The sequence below is a fragment of the Peromyscus leucopus genome, chromosome 3 (assembly GCF_004664715.2).
Source record: "Peromyscus leucopus breed LL Stock chromosome 3, UCI_PerLeu_2.1, whole genome shotgun sequence".
NCBI classification, from domain to species: domain Eukaryota; kingdom Metazoa; phylum Chordata; class Mammalia; order Rodentia; family Cricetidae; genus Peromyscus; species Peromyscus leucopus.
In genome coordinates, this window is record NC_051065.1 from 59961437 (window position 1) to 59985673 (window position 24237).

General features: G+C 37.5%; 1 protein-coding gene across 4 annotated transcripts in view; it reads left to right on the forward strand.

Annotated features, from left to right (window-relative positions):
- The first annotated feature begins 281 nt into the window (after positions 1–281).
- Positions 282–24237, forward strand: part of Znf800 (zinc finger protein 800) — a 48529-nt gene continuing 24573 nt past the window's right edge. Inside the window, exons 1-6 of one of the 4 annotated variants that reach the window (XM_028866242.2) lie at positions 282–731; positions 1336–1455; positions 6170–6265; positions 16038–16181; positions 18910–20602; positions 21835–23578. In XM_028866242.2, the coding sequence (XP_028722075.1) occupies positions 1395–1455; positions 6170–6265; positions 16038–16181; positions 18910–20602; position 21835 (1995 nt within the window). In that variant the 5' untranslated portion in view covers positions 282–731; positions 1336–1394 and the 3' untranslated portion in view covers positions 21836–23578. Of the gene's footprint in view, positions 732–1335; positions 1456–6169; positions 6266–16037; positions 16182–18909; positions 20603–21834; positions 23579–24237 lie in introns of those variants that run through there. The other 3 variants (XM_028866241.2, XM_028866237.2, XM_028866238.2) reach the window with 3 other exon arrangements.

Genomic DNA, 24237 nt, shown 5'->3' on the forward strand with positions numbered 1-24237 from the left:
GCCCGGAGGAGGACGCGCCCGCGGCTCTCACACCTCCGGACGCACGCAGCCTCGGGCCGGGGCTCCGCAGCCGGCGGCGGCGGGAGGACGCACGGGCGCGCGCCGGAGAGGCCCGCCATCCGCCCCGCCGCCCTCGGCGCCGCCAGCCCCGCAGCCTCCCCCCGGAGGCCGGCCCCGCGCGCGCGTCGCCTCCCCACCGGGGCTGCCCGCCGAGCGCATGCGCGCCGCGCTGCCGGGCGTGCCGGCCACACTCCCCCCACCCACTCCGTGAGCTTGTCACTTCCTGCCCTCGCCCCATCTCCGTCCGGGGTCAGTCAGTCGCTCCCTGTCGCAGCCGGAGACTCCTCTGCTTCCCCCTTCCTACCCTCTCCACGGCGGTCGCTCCGGCTGTCCGGGGAGGGGGCGGCCGAGAGAAGAACGGGACTGACTTCAATAAAGTTTCCCGAAGCATCTGCTACCCGCCAGGCCCCAGGTGGGGGACCCGCGCAGCTCCCCGCCCCTCTCCAAAACCCGGGGGACCGTTGCAGGTGGAGCGGCGCTGAGGGGAGCCGGGCTCGGCGCGGCCGTTGCTCTGGCGAGGGGCGCCTCAGTCCTGCCCGCTCCGGTTCCAGCTCCTTCGGCTGCTGCGCCCGGCCGTTCCTCCTGTCAACTGCCTGCGCCCGCGCGCCGCCAGCTCGCCGGCCCGGAGCGCCGAGGGCCGCCTTGAGCCGCCGCCGCGGCCCGAGGACGTGGTGAGCTCTAGCGCTTCCGCGTCCGCGCCGCCGGGGGACTCTTTGGGAGCGCGCCGGGCCGCAGCCCGCTAGGCTTGGCGCGGTGCGCCGGGGGGCTGCGCCAGGTGGGGCCCTCTGCCGCGTCGTGCGCCCCGGCTGGTGCCTCGGCCCGCTCGCCTGCCCGTCCCGGGAGTTGAGTAAGTTGGGCGCACTTGGCGGCGCGGACGCGACCTGCTCCGGGGAGACCCCGACGCACGTGCGTGGCGGGAGGGCGCGAGCTTGTCCTCTGCCGCGCAGGGGCTCCGGTCGCGCCCCGCTCTCCGCGCGCTGGCCCGACTCGGCCCGGCCCGGCCCGGCCAGCGAGGCCGCAGCCGCCTGCGCAGCTCGCCAGGCCTTGGCCGTGCGCTGCGCGCCGGACGCTGCGTTTCCGGGTAGGGCGATGAACCTGTGCGGGGGGACTTGAGGCTTGGAGGCCCGGCGGGCATCCGTTTCTTTGCCGAGCGGAAGGTGCGGGCCCCGGGGTGGGAGAACAGAGGGCGCATGGTGGGAATGGTCGGTGGAGATTGCAGCCACAGCCACCCCGCGAAGTTCAGGGTCGGTGACGGGTTTGTGCTTCTGTCCACAGCCAAGCCGCAATGAAGAGCTTCTCACAGTGAAGAGAAAAATAGGTCGTACCCATTAAAAATGCCTTTGAGGGACAAATACTGTCAAACTGACCACCACCATCACGGATGCTGTGAACCAGGTAAGTCCGTTTTCTTGCCCAGTGTCCTTGCTCTCCTCCATCAGAGCCGCTGTGCCTTCAGTGTTGCCTCTAAGGAGTCTTTCCTAACTAACGCGGGGTCTGTTTCTCCAGCGTAAAACCAAAAGCCTGGACAAACTAGAGATCTCCCTTGCTTGATCCCCTAGAGAAAGTGCTGCAAGTGTCACCGTCAATCATTTCCACAAGATCAGTCAGCTGCTTTTCCTTTTTCAAGGCTTTCAGTTAGTGGTTTACTCCACGCGCTGAATGTTTCAAACGGAAGGAAAAGGCAAAGCTAGATAGACAGGTGGTGGAATGCTAGCATTCATCTTCATGAAAATTGCTTATCACACTGAAGTAAGTTTCCCAAGCAGTTTTTTTTTTTAACCGTAGGATAATGTTTATGCCCCGCCCCCCTCTCCAAACCCTCAAATGTTTAGTTTGGGTCAAGAAGATTGATTGCACTTGAAAGGAAAAAAAAAATTTTAAATTTAAAAACATCTAAAATGGGATAGAATTTATTGTATTGCAAATTACTTAGAATACTTAAGTATATTTCAGGTATTCTCAGTTGAAGTGATTCGCTTAAATTTATGATATTAAAACGTTTTGACTCTCATGAAAAATATTAGTGAATTCTAATTTGATAGACATTGATTGTACTTGTAAACTATTGATGGTTCTTAGAACTTTGGCCTTAACTTAAAAGGGCATCATGGAAAACATACTGTCGCTACAGATAAAGGCTGTTTTATTCTAGTTCAAAGACAAGTGTTTATCGCATTTTACTTAAAAGTTACCAGAGTTGGTATGTTTTTTTCTACTTTGGCTTGTTTTTAATTGAAATATTTTAATTACACTCATGTATTTAGGTTTTTACCATAGTTTATTTTAAATAATTTTTTTTGAGAAAGGAAAAATGGTAGTAATAAAGGGGAAGAAACTCCTTTTAAGAACTTGACACTAACCATTTGGCTCCAGCCTTATGTCTCTTGTATTTTGTTGTATCAGTAATAACCTAATAGAACACTTGCCTCCAGTTTTTATTCAGCTCCTGGCCCACCTAATGTCAGCTCCCTTCATGCTGACATCTTGTGTATCTGAGGTGAAGATGTATTGCTTACATAGTCTGGAGTTGAATAGCATTTACTATTTGCTCATTTATTTCTTTAACAAGTCATTATTGAGCATCTCTTAGGTGCCAGGTGTTATCCAAGGCAATGGGGATATAAATGGTGAAGGAGACAGTGCTTTCTTTATAGCTTTTGAGTGGGAAAAGATAGATTTAAACAAATAAATAAGGGAATTTCTGAACATGATTTATGTTAATTAAGTATTTAAAATACTTAATGCCTTTAAAAATGCTTCCTAGAATTTAATTTTTTAATGTGGATTGAATTTTTTCTTTCCCATTAATAAGAAATCAGTAAATACCATTAATTAAAAAATTAAAAGCTACTGCTTATTAATATTTTCTTCCTTAGGTAAAACTAAATACTTAGGAATGTTTATTTCAATGGAAAGCTAGACATTTGCTGACTTTTAGGTTAGTTCATTGTCATTATTTCAGGAAAGGCCTGTGCTGAATGAGGACATTTCCAGATCTGAAAGAAGTATGGTATAATAGTGATTAAGATGTCCTCAGATGGAGGGATGATGATGTGATGTTTGAGAAATTCTTTAATGGGTTTCATGAGTGGTCTGTCTTCATTTGCATTACGAACAGAGGGTGAGACCTCAGATGAGAATGTTCCTGAAGAGACCATTATGTTTTGATGGAATGGGTAAATTTATAGTGAGAGGTGGCATTAGAAGTCTGTCAGTACACACACACACTCTCATTTTGACAATTTTTTAAACAGAAGTTTTCAGCCGTTAAAAGTACAATGGTACAAGGAATCTGATGTAAGCATCATGCACTTAATCATTTATCAGTACATAGAAAATCTCTTTTCCATCATCTTTTTTTTTTTTTTTTGAGACAGGGTTTCTCTGTGTAGCTTTGCGCCTTTTCCTGGAACTCACTTGGTAGTCCAGGCTGGCCTCGAACTCACAGAGATCCGCCTGCCTCTGCCTCCCGAGTGCTGGGATTAAAGGCGTGCGCCACCACCGCCTGGCCTCCATCATCTTTTCTTCACCTTCCCCGACAATTCTCTTTTCTGTTCTCCAACTGCTCCCCCAACTTCTGTATTTTGGTAACAAATCCTGGATATCATAATTAGAAAGATCTTTAAGGAGCTTGCTTTAAGGCAGGCAAGAACTACAAAAATAGGTGCTCTCGGAAGAGTGTAAAGTAAAATGTTCTGAGGATTTGGGTGGTTTTTGTTGGGGGAGATAATTTTTTTGAAATGTTTATAGTCTGGATGAGTCTGGTCATTTGATCTTGGAACAGCTAACAGGTTATATAAGAGGACATTTTAGAATGTTACATGTATGTATATATATGTATATATAGATGTATACACACATGTATACATATAGATGTATACATATACATATATATTTGCAAACACATTTCAAATGAAAAAGTATATTTTAACAGTGGGAGCTACACAGATATGTCTACTGAGTAAATGTGTTCATGCAGACAGAGCCAAGACATCAGGCTTATTTAGAATGTTGTCTCAGGGTGTGTATGTGCTCTAGTGGAAGTGTTGTGAGGTGGTTGATAAGACACTTTGCTCTAGTCCTGAAGTTGGATATTGTCACATGGAAGTGGAAGTGGTGTATTACAGAAAGTTTTCTGGAGCACACCCCCAAATGAGGAACTCTGACAAAGTCTCTTTCTCCTCAGAGCTCTCCTTTACCGTCCCTGTTATTTTTCTTTTTTTTGTTCTCTGCTTCTTGTCCCTTAGAAAGCCAAACCGTAGTTCTCTACAGTTGGTAGATTGTCACTCTCTTTGTAGCTAATTATGCTTTAAAGTTATTAATTGCTATCATATACAAGTTCTGAAAAGTGATCCCTCTAACTCAGCACTAACAGACTGCTAATAAACCTCTGCTCTTGTCTCTTTTAAAGGTTGATTTGACTTACATTTTGTGAAAAGATTGGTTTTGGTGCAAGGAAAACAGTTGTACATGATATCGCTGATGTTGCTGAAATGTTTACTGAGCACTTGCTATATCCCAGGCTGTGTTTTGATTAATTTTCGTCATATCTTATTTAATAATTACAAAGTACCTTTTTTTTTTTTTTTTTGGTAATTTGTTAGCTCCATGTTAGAGACAAGGAAAAGAGATCTGACTGAGCATTTAGCTGTCTTAGTTATACCTCAGCAAAGAGCCATGTAATTGACATGCAGGAGTGTGCCTCGGAGTCTTAAATTTCTTATTACTGCAGTTACTGTCAGTGTTCGCAGACTGTTAGTTGTCTGTGTAAATTCTTTTTATGCACCTAAAGTGTTTACAATTTTATTTGGTGAGATGATACGGTCCTGAGAAGAGGTTCCTCTTACTTGAGTACTTGAAGTATGAAGGAGAGTCTAGGGCTGCATCTGTACGCATAGCATCATAGCCTCAGCTAATCTGTGTCAGGAATGGAATTGCTCTCCAGGCCTAAGATGCAAAGCAGCAGTAGCACATCCAGTTGAAGGGAACTTGCTGCCCCAACCACTACACAGAGAGAATGGTCCCTGGGTTATGATGGCATTAGTTGGGTAGGACATTATGTTCTTAAAAAGTAATTAAATTGGCCAGTTTTTCTTCACTACAGCCTGCTATTTGACAAGTGATAGAAACACAGTTGTCCTTCTCAGCTACCTTGTGTCACATGATCTTATTTTTCTGCTCATTGAGAATTTTGCAAAGGGAAGGGGCAGTAATGCACTAGATATGAAAGTGAAAATTTTTATTTTTAAAATGGAAAAGTTATTTTTACTTTACTTCTAAAATGCCTAATTTCTATGCTCTGAAGTAATAGAAATGTGAGGCAGAAAGTGAACATTATCCTTGATAAACCACCCTGACAGAACCTTTGCTAAATTCTGTTGGTATCCTTCCAAGATAACTTTCTCTTACCATCTACACACATACTGATAGCAACTAAATTTATGTATTTCTGTATCTGCATAAATATGTATTAATGTAAATAGGTCATAGTCTGTACCCTGTTTTTATTATTTAACAATACTGACATCCTTTGTTGTCAGTACAGTGGAGCTGTACTGGCTGGTGCTTTTCAGCTGTTATGTGACTATTTCATAGCTTTTAGTTTGGTCCCTATAAAGAGACTTTGATATTTGAAGTTTCTCTCAGTTAATACAGTGCTACAGAGTACTTGAATGGAAGTCTTGTATGTCTATAACTGTATACTTGTTTATTTCTTTCTTAGGCAGTTGGGTTTGAGTTTTGTTCTCATGATTGTCCAGGGTGCTTGATCAGGTTTTTTTTTTTTTTTTAAGGCTTTTGGAAGGATTTATTGGGTATAGTTAAGCCACCATAGCCTTAAGGGTTTTTGTTAAAGTAGTTCTCTAAGGGGAATAAAAAGGCAAACAGTATATACTGATGCCAAAGGAGTAAGTGTTGGCTGTTAGACCTAATAACTAGCCTTGATTGAGTCTTTAATACTGAGAATGATTGAGATTTTCCCTCCATTGCTTCATTTGTCTTATAATTCTCATTATTAACATGACTGTGGCAAACTATTGTTTGATTTAATAATAAGTGATTTAAATAATCCTTTTTTGTGGTTTGGGGTGTGTGTTTGTCTCCCATGTAGTTTATATCCTGGAACCTGGAGATCCTCCTTTGTTACAGCAACCACTACAGACATCCAAATCTGGTATTCAGCAAATAATTGAGTGCTTTCGATCAGGTATGAACATTTTAGTTATATTTTTCAGACATCACACAGTAATTAAAGACTATCTAGAAAGCCTGTATATTGGTTTTTTTTATAGTATATTTGAGTTGTCATATTTTTAAGACAAATGAATAAATATTGACCTAGTCTGGAAATTTTTATTCAATACTACCTACTAAATGGTAATTAAATTTTTTTTTTTTTTTTACTGTAGTTTAGAGGAGTCTAGTATATTTTAAGATAAAATGCTGTTACTTCTTAAGGCAGTCAATTATTCTGGTTCTTTATAAACTTTGGTGTAAATTATATTAAATTATGTGAGATATTATTCTAGATTAATTTCTTATCATTTCTGTTTTAAGGGCTTACCTCCTGCCAAACTCTGGATTTTTCATTATCTTTACTAGAGCACAGGATAGAAAAAAAGACTTGTTCTAGCCCTGATATCTTCAGATACGTTTATTAAGTTTTTATTCCTTTCCTTTAAAATTTTATTTTACATCTATGAATGTTTTGACTACCTGTATGTCTGTGTACTACTTGCATGCCTGGTGCCCACAGAAGCCAGAAGAGGGCATTGGAGCCCTTGGAGTATAGTTATAAACAGTTATTACCTGCCCTATGGGTGCTTGGGAATTGAACCTGGGTTCTCTGGAAGAGCAGTGCTTTTAACCTCTCAGCCACTTGTCCAAACCCAAGCTTCTGTTTCTTGTAGATTATTATAGGAATTGGCTATGTTATATTTGTGCAGTTACAGTTCAATGCTTTAGAATAGGTGTTATGCATTACATGTAAGTGATTGAGAAGTGAGGGCTCCTGTGTTATCAGTGAGATCATAGGTTGCTATGATTCTACAACTCCTTATGTATTTTTCATAGATTTATGTTCTGACATCACCGTTCAGTCAAGCATCAATAAGCAGATAAATATAATGAATTGACACCTAATTAATGGATAGTAGGATCTCATCATTATTTAAAAAAAATAATAAGTTTTTTGAAGTCCTTGTTTTAAAATAGTATAGGGAGGGATTGGAGAGTTGGTTCAGTAGTTAAGAGTGCTTATCCTTGCAGAAGACCCACTTTCAGTTTTCTGCATCCATGTAACAGTTTATAGCTGCCTGTAACTCTTAATTCCAGGGGAACCAACATCATCTTCTCATGCAGGTGACTTCATACATGTGATATGTATATATGTATGTATACATACATACACACACACTCAGGCACACACAAACAAAATACATTAATAAATTGTTTTTAAAGAAAAAAATTGTAGAGAAGTGAAATAAACATTTGCTTTACTTTATGATTCAAAGAAATAGATTAACTTTTTCTCTGAGCTCCAAGAACCATTTTGTGGACTTAGACATGGCTTTTATGTCTGTTGTCTTTACTACAAGAAGTGTCACAGTGCCTGTCTTTATGCCTATCTTTATGCTAGGTGTCTACCTGATTTTGAGTATTTGTTGTTGTTACTTTTGATACCCATCCTTGATTAACAGAATAATCTAAAGTCAAAGTCACCTATGATGAATAAACAGCTTTCATTTGTTAGGAATGGTTTATATTTCTTGCATAAGAGAATATTAGTTCATTTCTGTTTGTTTTAGCAGTTTTAAAACAGAGATAAATATTTTTTTGTTCTTTGTAATGAAAATGAGAATAACAGTTTTTCCCATTTAGTAGTATAACTTGGTTTCTTTTAAAAAATTCAAAATTTAGAGTTAAGGTTACTTTTTACTGCCTTAGTTTATTACTGTATTATTTTATGATTACCACATAAATGATTTATCTCATAAAATGCTTTTCAGAAGATTATGTATACAAAGTTTGTGTGTTTTTTAAATTTTGGAAGGTGTTCTGTTGCTGTAAAGAGACACCATGACCATGGCAACTCTTACAAAAGACTTTATCAAGGCTGGCTTACAGTTTCAGAGGTTTAGTTCATTATCATCATGGCAGGGAGAATTGAGGTATGCATGGCATGGTGCTGGAGCAGGAGCTGAGAGCTCCATCCTGGTCCACAGGCAGAAAGGGAGAGAGAGAGATACACTGAGCCTGGGTTGGGCTTTTGAAACCTCAAAGCCCACCCCCAGTGACAAATTTTTTTCAATAAGGTCACACTTCCTAATCCTAATCCTTTCAGATAGCGCCACTCCCTGGTGACTAAGCATCCAATATATGAGCCTATAGGGGCTGTTGTTGGTTGTTTTTGCTCTTTTGCGGGGCTCGCCATCTAGCTCCCAAATAAGTACACAGGGAGACTTACTATTTCTTTGAATACCCAGGCTTAGCTTGGCTTATTTGCTAGCCAGCTTTCCTCAACTTAAATTATCCCATCTACCTTTTGCCTCTGGGCTTTTCCTTTTCTTACTTCTGTAAATCTTACTTTCACTCTTACTCTGTGGCTGGCTCCTTTTCTTGCTGTTTTTTCTTTTTTCCTCCCAGATTTCTCCTATTTGTTCTCTCTGCCCACCAGCCCCGCCTATCCTTTCTCCTGCCTGGCTATTGGCCATTCAGATCTTTATTAGACCAATCAGGTGTTTTAGACAGGCACAGTAACACAGCTTCATAGAGTTAAACAAATGCATCATAAAAGAATGCAGCACAGCTTTGCATTATTAAACTAATGTTCCACAGCGTAAACGAATACATCTTAAAAACAGTATTCCCCAACAGGGGCTATTCTCATTCAAACCACTAGAGAAGGAAACTAAAGATGAAATTAGTGTTTTCCTGCACTACAGTCATTGGTTGTCTGTGTTTGCCGGTTTTTTACGACATAAGCTAAAGATGGGGCAGTGAGATAGGTGATCGGAATTGATGTCATTCCATAGCTGTTTGTTTGTCTTCTGAAATGTGTTTGTTTTAGTTAGAGATTTTATTGCTGTGATAAAACACTATGACCAAAAGCAACTTGGTCAAGAAAAGGGTTTATCTTATACTTTTACATCACAGTCCTTCATTGAAAGAAGTCAGGGCAGGAACCTGGGAACAGGAGCTGATGCAGAGACCATGGAGGAATGCTGCTTACTGGTTTGCTTCCCATGGCTTGCTCAGCCTTCTTACAGCACCCAGGCCTACCTGCCCAGGGATGGCACCACCCACAGTAGACTGGGCCCTCCCACATCAGTCATCAGTCAGGAAAATGCCCCACAGACAGGCCTAGAGACCAATCTAGTTGGGGGATTTTTTCAGTTGAGGCTGTCTTCTTCTCAGATGACTCTAACTTGACATACAGTTGATACAAAACTAGCTAAAAGTGCTTTTAAAAAAATTTCCCCAACACATTGAGTTATTTTTAATATAGAAAATATTCTGAAATATATAATTTTTTTAATAATAGAAAAACTCTGAAAATAACTATAATTTAAATTAGAGGTGATTTAGAAATGTGCAGAGTTGTACAGAGAAATTAATTTTGGATTAAGGGAGAATTAATTCATTATTGTGTCCCATAAATCAGAAATTTTAATTTCCTCAGGACAATAATCTCTCATATATCTAGTCAATCTAAAGTCTACTGAAGCAGCTCTTTGTAGGACAAAGGTGTTTCAGGCCAAGGTAAACCTTAGGAGACTGACTTACGGGTTTAATGTCCATTCTAACCTGAATTCAGTTCCTCCCTGACCCAGTCTTCTATAAGCACACCCTCAGTGACTCATCTCTTTCCAGCCTCTTTCCACTGTATCTAGGTCACACAACTTTGTGTTGAAAAAACTATCCTGGTAGTGCTGTGTATCTGATAGGTACCTGACAGTAAAACCGTGAAGTCCCTGAGTCTGCTTAGTAAGTGACAGGCTAACTCAGGTTGGATAGGAGTGCTGTAGCATCTGCCTGCATCTTCAAGCTCAGATGTTGGTCTTCAACTACTGTGCCATCTTTGAGTTTCTTACTTCCTCCCACACTGGGCTGTCCCTGAGCTGATACTAATTCCTACCCAAGCTGGAAACCCGTAAAGGCCTCTGTCTGGAGAAGAAGTTGACTCATCTTCACCAGCTCATGTGTGCTGCATTGACTCCTGGGCAGTTTTAACCCATTCTTACTGTTTTAGATTTTAGTGTTTGTGTTTGCTTTGCACTAGTTTCTTGGCTTTAAATAAAAAATTCTTTCTGACCTCTGCTATCTATTTATTTCTAACTGCTTGATTTGTAAAATTTAAGTAGTTTTTTTTTTTGGGGGGGGGTAAGAAATGATAATGTGGATATAACAGTTTATAGGGCAAAAGGAAAGCTTCCCCTACTCCTTTGCACAAGTGACGACTGGTGCCTAGTTGTTTCCTCTTCCTTTTATCCATGCATAAGCATATTCTTGTTTCCTCCCAGTAGAAATGGTAGCAGATGTACATTCTTGTCTAGCTTTGCTTTTGTGGGTAGATTTGGTTGTTGAAATTACTGTAGAGTTAAATGTGGCTCTAGATTTTCTACTCTGAACCCTGATGAATGACTTGAAACCCACTGTTTGCTCCAAATACTAGCCTCTGGTACTACCTCTTCCATGCCCTATGCTTTCCAGGAGTCTTATCATGCCTGGGTAAATGCTTGTAGGATCACACCTGAGATGTGATGTCCTCACACTTCCCTCCTTTTTCTTAACATGTTTGGCTGATCTTCCTTCCTCTCTCACTCCCTTCAAAACACAGTTTTGAAGAAAAAAAAAAAACAACACCTTTAGATATTTACTGAACATCTTTTAGGTATTTATTTACACTGATTTAGTTTAGATTATATTTTGTTAGTCTCTTAGTCATCTTACAGAGGCAAAGAAGCTGTAGAATGCCCTAAAGTTAGAAACAGGAAAATGAGGGAAGGTGTCCAGCATTCAAACAAAACTAGTCTTTAATATGAAATTGACATGTTAAAATTTAAATGTATTATAAAAATAATATATCAAATTATAGAGGAAAGGTTCTGTACATATAGAATATACTATACTACTTTATGCAAAGAACTTCATTGTCCCCTCCCCAGGAAAGAATAAATTGTTAATTTGTGGTATGCTGGTGAAAAATAAGTATTTTGTATAATGGTTCTTGTCGTTACCTTCCTAGATTTTATCATCTCAAAGTTACTTTTTTTTTGATTGAAGTAACTTTAGTTAAAGTTAGTGTAAGCCATGACTGAACTTATGATGCTGTGTTTTTAATTCTAGATAAGCTTAGCATGGAAGTAAGGTCTGTGAAAGGTATATAACAGAGATTGCTCTATTCTTTGATGGGATCTTTCTTTCTGTGTGTGTGTGTGTGTGTGTGTGTGTGTGTGTGTGTGTGTGTGTGTGTGTGTACACACCTGTGTACATGAATGCAGTGTCGGAGGAGTCCAGAAGAGGGCATCTGATCCCCTGGAACTGGAGTTAATAGGCTGTTGTGAGCCACCTGACATGGATTCTGGGAACTGAAAGTAGTCATTTGGAAGAGCAGCAAGTGCTCTCAACCCTGAAACTATCTCTTCAGCCTCTGATATATATGTATTATATCTAAAGTTATATTATTTTAAAGTTATCTTAAAAAAAAAAAAAACGCCCGGCAAGTAGGTATAGTTTTAAAGTAATTTTATCCTACTTATAAATTTATGTGCCAGTATTCCATTATCAAAACTCTTACCCTTTGGCTTTTTTTTTTTTTGGATCCTGGTTGATGATCTATTAAGCAGTTAGCAGTGACTTCTAATTTAATTTAAGAACCTAAGCAAGAAAGAGAGCAATTTTTTTAAAAAAGGAATTGTTTGGAGAAAATCAGCATGGCTCTGTTTCTCAGGATTCAGAATGTAGACAAACTTTATGTTGCTGTCTAGATGACCATGCCTCTTTCTTGGGTGAGGAGGAGTTTTAGTATGACAGAGGCTGTGTCTGCTGTGACAGTCAGAAAAATGGTAGCTGATTTTGAAGAAATCCATTCTGTTCTGATGTGAAAAATACAGCATCTTAAATGGTGGCTGAAACTAGAGGAAATCTTTTAATATCTGTTTATGCAACAAGACACATCTTACCTTTTCCTTTGTAAAATGTTTGTATGTGGAATTAGAAAACCTTTTTGATTATCAAGTCGACTACACATAGATTGAAAACAGTGATACTCATAAATATATAGAAAGTTATACTAAAAGTCATTCAGGCATTGTCCTGAGGATAGTAGTACAGGTGAATGTCCAAGAGAACTTTTCCCTTAGGAATCTTAGCACAGTAGGTACACAGAACAGTAACTACGTACAGGAGAGTGGGGAAGGTTGGGTAGATGTAAGGGGCACTGGGAGTGCAGGTGAGAGCGTCTTACAGGAAGGTCAGAGAAGGCACACTGGCAGAAGTGCCCTCTTACCTGGATCTGAAGCATCATAAGTGAGTCAGACCAGGGGAGGAGACGTTATAGTAAGAATCACATGGTTGATGGCATACAAAGGACTGAAGAGCAAGAGGACATTTGTTGTATTTCTTACTAAATTTTTAAAAATTTATTTTATATACCAACCACAGTTTCCCCTGCTTCCTCTCCTCCCATCCACCTCCCTTCTATCCCCCATCCACTCCTCCTCCATCTCCATTCAGAAAGGGTTTATTGTATTTCTGACCCAAAAGAAATTGGTGTGCCTGAGTCAACAGTAACTGGTGTGTGTGTGTGTGTGTGTGTGTGTGTGTGTGTGTGTGTGTGTGTTTGCATTTTGAGGAAAGTGTTTATAATTGATAGGTTAGAGGAGATAATTTTTTTGATGCCTATTGGGAGTAAGTAATATGCTCGCTACTGAATATAACTATTTAACTAGGATATATAAGAAATTGATGTCTTTTTCTATGATTCAGAGATCCTAGTGAACGAAGTGGTTACTTAATTTAAGGATATAAGCTTTTACCCTTCACTATTTTTAAATTAATTATAACCATGTTTATATAAGATGGGTAATGTTTTCAATATGCTGCTATTCACTTATTTAAATTTAAAGTTGAATTAAATCTTAGTTTTTTTATTTTTAATTATTATGTCTATGTGTGTGGGTATACATATGAGTGCAGGTACTTGCATGGGCCAGAGATGTTAGAACCCTTGGGGAACTGGAGTTGTAGGCACTTGTGAGCTGCCAGATGAGGGTGCTGAGAACCAAACTTGGGTCCTCTGTAAGAGCACACGCTCTTAGTCACTGAGCTGTCTTTTTAACCCCTTTAGTTGCATTTTTTTAGTTAAATAGATTCCTTTGTTTTTCTTCAACCTTTTTTCCTTCAATGTTTTGACTATTTAAAAAAAAAGATTTATTTATTTTTATTTTATGTGTGCAAGTGTTTTGTTTGCATGCATGTTTGGTACCATATGTATCCCTGGTACCTACAGAAGCCAAAGAGGTTGTTGGATCCCCTGGAACTGGATTTATGGATGGTTGTGAGCCTCCACATGGTGGTGGGAATCGAACCCAGGTCTTCTGCAAGGGCAGTAGGTACTTTTTACTGCAGAGCCATCTCTTGAGCCCCAAAGGTGTAGTCCAGATTGCCTTGCTCATGATCCTCTTGCCTCTGCCTCTTCAGTATATCCTGCTACTGGTGCATTTACCACAGTAGGTTCTGTTGACAATTTTTAAAGGCAAGATTCAATCTCTATTTTGAATATAGTAGATCTTTTAATTTAGAATTAGTATGTAAAATTTTCATTTTTTTCTTCCCACTAGTCCTATATTCAGCTACATTTTGTGAAACTAAATGTACATCTGTTATAGAGATTTAACCAAAGTATTTCAATCCCAGGTTTACCACATCTAGTTTGTTAATCATTTTGGGGCTAGTTAGGAACCAAATATAGCTGTCTATCATGAAATTCTTTTGTCATGTGAAATAACTAGTTTTGGTTCGTTTTGCTCTGTGATACAAGGTGGATGAACCAAAAATGCAGATATTATATAGCTCTTTAAGATAATATAACTAGATTGGATCAGATTTGTTATCTTTAAACACTTAGTAATGTTCTAATAACCCTTTAAGCAATATTTTGCAATAGAATTTTGAGAGATGACCCATCTTTAAAATGATGATAAGGGGTTGGGGATTTAGCTCAGTGGTAGAGCGCTAAGTAAAGATAGATTGCTAAAGATTGGGTTAGACACATTGAACTTTTATAGCCCCTACGATGTTTTTCTTTTTTCTTTTTATTTTATTCTTCTCTTATACAATACATCTTGACAGCAGCCTCCCCTTCCTCTTCTCTCAGTCCCCCCCCCCCTCCAGATCCACTGCTCCTTCCTTTCCCTTCAGAAAAGAGCAGGCTTCTCAATGATATCAACCCAACATGGTATAACAAAATGCAGTAAGACTAGGCACAAACCCTCACATCAAGACTGGACGAGGCAACCCAGGAGGAGGAAAAGGGTCCCAGGCAAAAGAGTCAGAGATACCCCACTCCCATTGTTAGAAGTTCCACAAACACCCCAAGCTAAACAACCACAGTATGAATACAGAGGTTCTATAGTAGACCCATGCAGGATCTCTGACTGCTGCTTCAATCTCTGTGAGCTCCTGTGAGACCTGCATAGTTGATTCTGTTGGCTGTGCTTTCCTGGTGTCCTTCACCCCTCTGGCTCCTACAGTTGTTCCTTCTCCTCTTCCGAGATCTTCTACCAGCTCCATCTAATGCTTTGGGTGTGACAGAACTTACAGTTTTAATTTCACTATGTTAAGGTAGTTTATATTCTTCAGTAGTACCAGAGCTTTGTAGACAGTCAAATGCGTGTTAAATGATAGAACATTCAGTACTTAAGTGTTCTTAAGGGTATTATGCAGGATACCTTGTCAATGAAAGTAACAAAATTAAGGTATTTATTATTAATTAGTAAGTTACTATAGCAAAGACCTGTTGGAAGTAACAACAAAAAGTCTTATGCTTTATTCCTAAATGTGGATGCTTTAAAGAGTTTATGATTTTTGCCAATTATTCTATGTCTTTTGATCTTCTACCATAATGCTTAGATTCCTTAGGTCAGTAGCATTTCTCTATTATTAGAACCGAACACCTTGTGGTTATAAATATAGTAAGCTTTGTGTTGGCTGCTTTGAGGATTTATAATCAATGGATAAGACAGATATTGGACTACAGTAATTATATTGATAAGTAACTGGAATTGGGGTAAGAGTTCTCATGGACAAAGGATTGAGATATATAAATTGATAATGCTATCAAGAAGCCTGAGCAAAATTCAAAGTTCTCTTTCAGTAGAGAAAGAGATTCTCTGCTTTATCATGAAATAATATAACTCTATATTGGCCCAGAGCCTGAAGTAATATAACTGAAAATTAAAAGGATGTTCATAAATAATCCTGTGATAAGAATTTAGACCTTTAATGAATTGGGAAATGTGATAAAAAACCAAAACCAAAACCTCTTATTTTTCACTTGCAGATTTAGAAAAGAGCTGGCTGAACTAGCAGAAAATTTTCAAGAGTAATAGGAAACATTTTCTCACCCTCTTCCAGACCTACTGACTTAGACTCTCTAGGAAGGGCCATGTATATCTTTACTCTCACCTCACTTGAATGTTCAATCAGATGTCAAAACCACTGCTTTGGTATAGCCAGTGAATTGATTGGCTACTGAAGTAGAAAAAGGGCATCGTTTTTGGCTGTGTAAATTGCCAAATCATATAATATTTGCTTAGAACTTATTTTATCACTTAGTTAATAAATATTCTGTGGTAGAAATTGACATTATTTCTGTATTTTGTTTTCAGAGTAACTGTTTTTGAATTATCAACAGTTAATACCTTATTTAAAAGTGCTGGTCAGAGTTAATTTTCATGTATTTCTTTTCCCTCCAGGAACCAAACAACTTAAACATATTTTGTTAAAAGATGTGGACACTATTTTTGAATGTAAATTATGCCGTAGTCTTTTTAGAGGATTACCAAATTTAATTACTCATAAGAAATTTTACTGCCCACCAAGTCTCCAAATGGATGACAGTAAGTTTTATTTATATGCATTTTAGAGTTAAGTATTTTTTTTTTTACTGCTTTTATGTATTTTGCACTAAAGTGGTATTCTAGTTATAGATAATTTAGTGATGGAGAATAAAATGAATCACTTGACATTGTTATATTTAGTTCCTTGGATAGTACTTTTATGTCAGTGTTTTCCATTTGGATTTTCCTAATCTATGAATTTATATCTGTGAGTATATTTATTTGTATTGAAATATTGATGATTGTTTTTGAATGTTTATGTGGTTCATATAGTTTGGTTAGTATTTGAAAGTTACAATATTAAGCTATCTTTTAGGGAGCAATTTCATGGTATATTTCTTTTAACAACTTGTTGCTAAATGTGATTGATCACTTACTTAGATTCTCCTTAAGTAAATGAGAATGTTTCCAATAAATAGCAGAGAATGAGTAAATTAGTTGATATTTTGGGAATCGTAGAGAGCATTAAAAATATTTATTAATTTTTCTAGTGTTTTCTGGATCTTAATTTGAAGGTCAGATTTATTCTTAGTGGAATTTATTTAGATGTCACATAATCAGTGTTAGAGTATATCTAGACTAACAGGATTAGTACTTCTTGTGATGAAGGCAAGTGACATGCTAATAGTCTTTGTAGAACCAAATGTCTGAATTAAATGTACTTTATTTGTATGAATAAATAAGTAGTATGTACAGTGTTATTATTTTCTTACTTTAAAGAATTAACTCATTCTTTAAAACATAGTAATACTAAGTAACTTCCTTTTTTCTTGTTCAGGGATTTAAACTTTGTGGACTTAAAAAAAATGAGATACTTATCTTATTAGCCTGATACCATAGATATATTTTGGATCTTTTGCATTTCTCAACTCATCTTTTTTATTTTTAAGTTTTTTGGTAAGGAGATATAGTGCAAAAACTGAATAGTGGAGTATTTTTTTAATTAATATCAAACTATGTTAAAGTGTGCTATAGGGTATAGATTGAATAAATATTTCATATTTGTCTAGAAATTTTTACATGAAGAATATGGTTATATTTTATGGAAACTCATTTATAAGATAATTCTTCATGGTGTTTATCCATCCTGGGTTATGGAAACTTTGGGTTGGTTTTGCCAGTCTACAACTTTGAGACTAAAAATAGTAACATTTTTAGTCTTTAAATCTTTTTCTTTTTTTGTTTTTATTTTTGTTTTTGTTTTTTCAAGACATGGTTACTCTGTGTAGCCCTGGCTGTCTTGGAACTTGCTCTGTAGACCAGACTGGCCTCGAACTCAGAGATCCACCTGCAAGTGCTAGGATTAAAGGTGTGGGCCACCATTATCTGGCCACTTTTTATTATTTAAGACAATCTATGTACTTGTATTTGAGCTTACTGAACTTTTTATTATTGAGCTATAAATTAAAAGGTATTCTAGAGGAATCAGTTTAAAATTTTAACATTTTAATTAAAGTAGTATTTTATTTCTTGATGTTTTTCATTATATTTAGGATGTAGAGGTAATTTACATAGTGTAAATTATAAATGGACTTGCCAGATTATTGTGCATTCTTCTTGGCATTTCTACACGTACTTTCTTTTGGCAGTTCTACATATACTTTTATGAAAGTATTACCGTGCTGCTTTACTACTTACAAAAACAAAGAATGGCTCTTGTCACACAAGGCTGAGGTCAGAGTTCATGTCTCCAAAACCCCCATACATACAGGGTGGGCATTGTGGCCTGCCTGTAAGTCCATCCTCAGAAAGTGGAAACGGGAATCGCTAAAGCAGGCAGACACATTAGGGAGTTGTAGGTTTCATTAAGAGAACCTGCCTCAGTGGATAAGGTGATGTTGATGGAGGATGACTCCCAGCATCAACCTTGGGCCTCTGTATGCATACACACATACATGTAAACATACTCACACCCAAACACACCCATGAAAAATGAGGAAAAAGGGAAAGAGGATTAGAAGAACTACAATGGATTATGTTTTGATTTCTAAATAGTTACTAGATTTAGTATTATATTTGTAACTAGATTTTAGAGTTGTATGTGGAAACATAACGGATGCCAGCCAGTCTTGTTGCAGCAGACTATTTGGTTGCCTATAGAGGAGGTTGCTATTGTACAAGTAAGTAAAATTAGCTCTATTTGTAGATTAATAGTTTCTAACCGGTTGTTTCAGTAAAATTTTGTCATGTTGAGAAAAGACTGGGTTTTTATACCTCAAGCCATTTATGTTGGCTTGCAGACATTTTTTATTTCCGTGAGATGTTCAACTGTCCCAGTAAAATTAAGTTACATTTTTTATTAGACTTACATTAGCTAGAATACTATTATATTGTATTAAAAATTATTTATATATAATAGCATCCTTCCTGATATTTTATCCATCCCAGGTTGTAAGAACTTGAGTTGGCTTTGGTTCTCTAAAATTTTCAGACTATAAATAAGAGTATTTTTATTCTTTAGGACTATCCATGTGCTTATGTATTTTATAATAAGGGAACTTAGAAGTAATGCTTCATATTTTACCTTTTTCATCTGATGATAAATTAAAGCAAAGTTTTAATTTAGTTAATAACTAGGTTTTATATTCATAAAATGCTGAAAAGTAGATAATGCTATAAAAAGAAACGTACTACTAAAAGATAAACTTCATTATATATTTTAAAATATTAGAGGGTTAGAATAGGTTAATCATGTCAGGTTAAAAACAATTTTTTTTTCCCTTAACAGACCTTCCTGATGTAAATGATAAGCAAAGCCAAGCCATAAATGATCTCCTAGAAGCCATATATCCAAGAGTGGACAAGAGAGAGTATATTATTAAGCTAGAACCCATAGAAACCAATCAGAATGCAGTGTTTCAATATATTTCAAGGACTGATAACCCTGCTGAAGTCACAGAGTCGAGCAGTACCCCAGAACAAACTGAAGTGCAAGTACAGGAGACAAGCACGGAGCAGCCAAAAGCAGTCCCAGACACAGATCCAGATGTGGTGGAAGCTGTGGAGCCTCCTCCTGTAGAGACTGTTGTAGATGAAGCTGCACCTCCCTCTGAGGAGCAACCTCAGGAATCCCAGGCTGACGTGGAAACGTCTGATAGTTCTGACCTTGGTCACCAGTTGATATGTTGTCTTTGTCGAAAAGAATTCAATTCTAGACGAGGAGTCCGTCGTCACATTCGGAAAGTGCACAAGAAAAAGATGGAGGAACTGAAAAAGTACATTGAAACACGGAAGGCTCCAAACCAGTCTTCGGAAGGACGCAGTAAGAGTGTTCTAGTTTCATTAAGCAGGAGCTGTCCGGTTTGTTGTAAATCATTTGCTACAAAGGCGAATGTTAGGAGGCATTTTGATGAAGTTCATCGAGGACTGAGGAGGGATTCAATTACTCCTGATATAGCAACAAAGCCTGGGCAGCCTTTGTTCCTGGATTCCGCTTCTCCTAAAAAATCTTTTAAGACTCGGAAACAAAAGTCTTCAAAGGCTGAATACAATTTAACTGCATGCAAATGCCTCCTTTGCAAGAGGAAATACAGTTCACAAATAATGCTTAAGAGACATATGCAAATTGTCCACAAGATAACTCTTTCTGGAGTGAACTCTAAGAGAGAGAAAGGCCCGAATAATACTGCCAGCAGTTCTGAAATAAAAGTTAAAGTTGAACCAGCAGAGTCTGTGGAATCTTCACCCCCTTCAATTGCCCATTCTCCACAGAATGAATTAAAGGGAACAAACCATTCAAATGAGAAAAAGAACACACCGGCAACACAGAAGAATAAAGTTAAACAGGACTCTGAAAGCCCTAAATCAGCTAGTCCTTCAGCTGCAGGTGGCCAGCAAAAAGTCAGGAAACCAAAACTTTCAGCTGGCTTTGACTTTAAGCAACTTTACTGTAAACTCTGTAAACGCCAGTTTACTTCCAAGCAGAACTTGACTAAACACATTGAGTTGCACACAGATGGAAATAACATTTATGTTAAATTCTACAAGTGTCCTCTCTGCACTTACGAAACTCGTCGGAAACGTGATGTGATAAGACATATAACTGTGGTTCATAAAAAGTCATCTCGCTACCTTGGGAAAATAACAGCCAGTTTAGAAATCAGAGCTATAAAAAAGCCTATTGATTTTGTTCTAAACAAAGTGGCAAAAAGAGGCCCTTCAAGGGATGAAGCGAAACACAGTGATTCAAAACATGATGGCACTTCCAATTCTCCTAGTAAAAAGTATGAAGTAGCTGACGTCGGTATTGAAGTGAAAGTCACAAAAAACTTTTCTCTTCACAGATGCAATAAATGTGGAAAGGCATTTGCCAAAAAGACTTACCTTGAACATCATAAGAAAACTCATAAGGCAAATGCTACCAATTCACCTGAAGGAAACAAAACCAAAGGCCGAAGTACAAGATCTAAGGCTCTTGTCTGGTGAGGAACAGTTACAGAGTTTTGTTCCCCCTCCCCCTCATCGAACTAAAAAAAAAAAAAAAAAAAAGTCATTTGGCCATAATTTATAGCTGGTTCCATTTTAACACTTTCTTTGATAAATCATATAGCAGTAGGAACTGCAAGAGGGATGGTTATTGCTTTTATCTCTCAGTGACCTTTATTCCAGTAGCTTGGGAACAAAAGTTAATCTCAGAACTTGCCTTCCAGAGGACAATGCAATGTAGTTGTAGGTAGATGACACAGGGTCAGTGTTTTTGTTTTAACGTTGTAAAGTACATTTATTCTGGTCTATGTTTACATAGAATCTCATGTTGAACTAACTTGCACAGGTTTAATTTGACTCAGTCTACCAATTTTATTTAATCTACTAATTCTCACGCATTGTAGGAAAGTTAAGTATATCAGAATGAATTTATGAAGGAGATAATTGTAGGAAAAACATTTTAAGGCACTGTAATTATAAAAATTTGTAGGTTAAATAAAGTGTATCACTTAGGAAAAAAAAAATCCCCAGATGGAATTTAGAAGAATTAGCACTTGTTATTTACTTTTAGCTTCCATGGGAAGGGGAAAAGTTAGCAAACAAAAGTTTGAATTTTTTTTCTTCTCTTTGGGAGTATGTGTTAGTGAGTTTTTAAGTTTTGATCTATAGGGGAAAGATTTTTTTAGGTACATACACTCCTGTTTCCCTTTCTGTTTAATAAACTTATCAGTGATCATTTCAACGTAGTTAGTATTGTTCAGTAGGTGTGTGTGTGTGTGTTTGTGTGTGTGTGTGAGAGAGAGGGGGGGGAAGCGTGAGTGCAAACGGAAGGCAAAACTCCCATTTGGAAGAAAGAACAGTTCTACTTTTTAAAGAAAGTTCTGGAACAAATTAAAGATTTTTAAATGCAATATAAAGTAAGGAGTAGACTCCCAATACTTGTTTTTCGTAAGTCTAGATATTTTAGGGTTTGCTTGTAGCACCTTTGCCCCTTGCAATGAGACATTTAATGTACTTAGTATTAAACATGCTTGAGATACAGGCTCTAGAGCAAAGGTCTTTTAGTTTGGGTGCCTAGGTGTTAGTGTGGTTTGATTGTCACATTGTTTTACTAGTGTGCAAACTTGAGATGAAGCCGTCCTTTAGAAGTCATTTACTGTTGTGTAACTTAAGACCAAGGTTTTATTGGTAAACTCAAAAGTGTTCATTTATTCCTATTTCTCCTCAGATAACTTCAAGTGATGTACGAAAAGGTTTGGAGTTCATTTTTGTGGAAAGACTTTAAGTTGTTAGAACCACTAAACGTCTTCACATGGTACTATGAGGAAAAAAAGAACATTTTCATAAATTTTCAACTGTAACTGCTGATTTCTGACTAAAACAATAACCATCTAACCAGTTTCTAAGGCAATGCCCATTCCAGCACTTTCGAGTAGCTGTGATATTCTATATTGTCTTCATAGACCCTGTATATATGGTCTACAATTTCTACAAAAATGTTGGGAATTTTGCTTTCCAAATAATTTGTTGATTAAAATGATCAACAATATGAAGAAAATAATAGTTTTTAATTGATAGAAACTTTGTATTTTTAGTGGTTTAAGTTTATTTCACTTACATGCAAAATTTTATCTAGATTGTATAGGTAAATATGATTTTTTTTTTGTAGAAAGTATGTTAGGATCAAAAGACAAATTAGTATCAATATATTATGAATATTTAGTAGCCTACTGAATATTTATAATTATTTTGCATCCATTTATATTTGAGTTTTTCTTTAGCACTTAAATGTTTGAAAGTTTTATTCTAAAATACATACTTCAAAGAAAGTTCCAGTTCATTTTATGCATAGATCATTATTACATTTATCATTTGTAAACATCAGAAGTTTTTATGAAAATTAAACATTCCCCTATTTTTCTTTAAATTTTATATAAAGCACTTTAATGATAGATGCGATCTTATTTCTCAGTTCCTATTTTTTTAAAGAACACACATTTACTAATGTTTATATGAAGGTAATAAATAGCTTACTAATATTTTATAGGGGCAGACAATCCATATGCAGCCACTTCTTGTGTTTCTAGTTTATTTCTTTAAATGTTGCTGGAAAAGGAAGATAGGGGTGTCCATCCTAATTTTTTTTTTTCTCCCAAGGAAAAATTTTAAATGACCACTTTAGATAATATTTGATTCCTACTGTAAAATTGAAAATAATGAATTCTTGTCCATCTTTTGTAATCAAGATTTTAGGAAAAAAGAAATACATTTATCTTTATGAAATTTTGGGCAGGTTTTGTGTATCAATATTTTGTACTTTTAGGGAATATTTTATTTTTTAGTAATTTGTGTCAAATTATTTTAAAAGGTACTGCAGAAAATATACCATGTTTTTATGTAGGTTCACAGCTGTACTTAGAATGGACCCTGTCCATCTGTATACTTTTTGTAAAAATTTTTAAATGTTGAAGATCTAGAAGGTCATAATAAAATGCTTCTATAGTTAGAAAAACATTTACCCTTCTCAGTGCTTTGCACTAAAATATACTGTGAAAGGAAATTAGAAAGACTGTAATTGTTGCTGGAAATGTTCTATATTGAATGTACATGTTTTTGTTGGAAAAATGTACTATATGTGATGAAAATAAACCAGACTAAAAGTTATTTCAGCTAAATGTGCTTCAACACAGGTACATTGGTTGAAATTTAAATGTTTTATTATCAAACTTACTCAGTGACTATGAGCAGCTACACTTGAATTATATCTTGATAGTTTTATTTTTAAGAAGTAATGATTTCTCTTTAATTTAAAAACAGATAACTTTTCCACAGATGGAGAATTTGTACTTAGAGGTCTAACTTTAATGACTAATAGCATAATATATTTAGGGACCAAATGTGTAGTAGGTGGCATTTAATTTATAAACCATCTTCATTAGTTGCACATTATTAAACCTGTATTTTTGACATTTGCAAGGTGTTATTTTTTTGTGCATTCCTACACACAATACATACTCTGCTGACCTTTTCCAGTCTGTTTGACTTGTTAATTATGGTAGGAAGGAAAGAAAAATAGCTTGATGTTGGAGGGCAGAGACAACATTGGAAGTTCTTTATTTACTACCCTCACAGGGCTATTTACAGTATGTTTCCCCCTTAAAGGACCTTATTCTGTGTGCCACAGAACAGGACCTTATAAGTAGAAAACACATGTGTCTTCAGAAGATTTTTTTTCTAGGCCATTATGGAAAAAGCGATGCTGTGTCAGGACTTGCCTAAGGTGGGGGCATTTTGTCATAGAAGACATAACAGGCTAAACTGGGACCAGTGTAGAACAAATAAGGGTATTTGAAAGTATTTCTGCACATAGTCTATATGAACAAATGTTCATATGACTTCCTGTTAGTGTACTGTGAAGTGAGTTAGTAGTCATCCAAACTGGTCATTTATATTTAGACCTGTCTCTGGTTATAAAATTATATCCACTTTAGCTGCTATTTGATCAAGAGTTTTTTCCAAGTCAGATATGATGGCACATGTCTATAACTCAGCAATTAGGAAGTAGAGGCAGGGGAATTTTAAACGACTGCTTTAGATAATATATGATTCCTACTGTAAAATTGAAAATAAT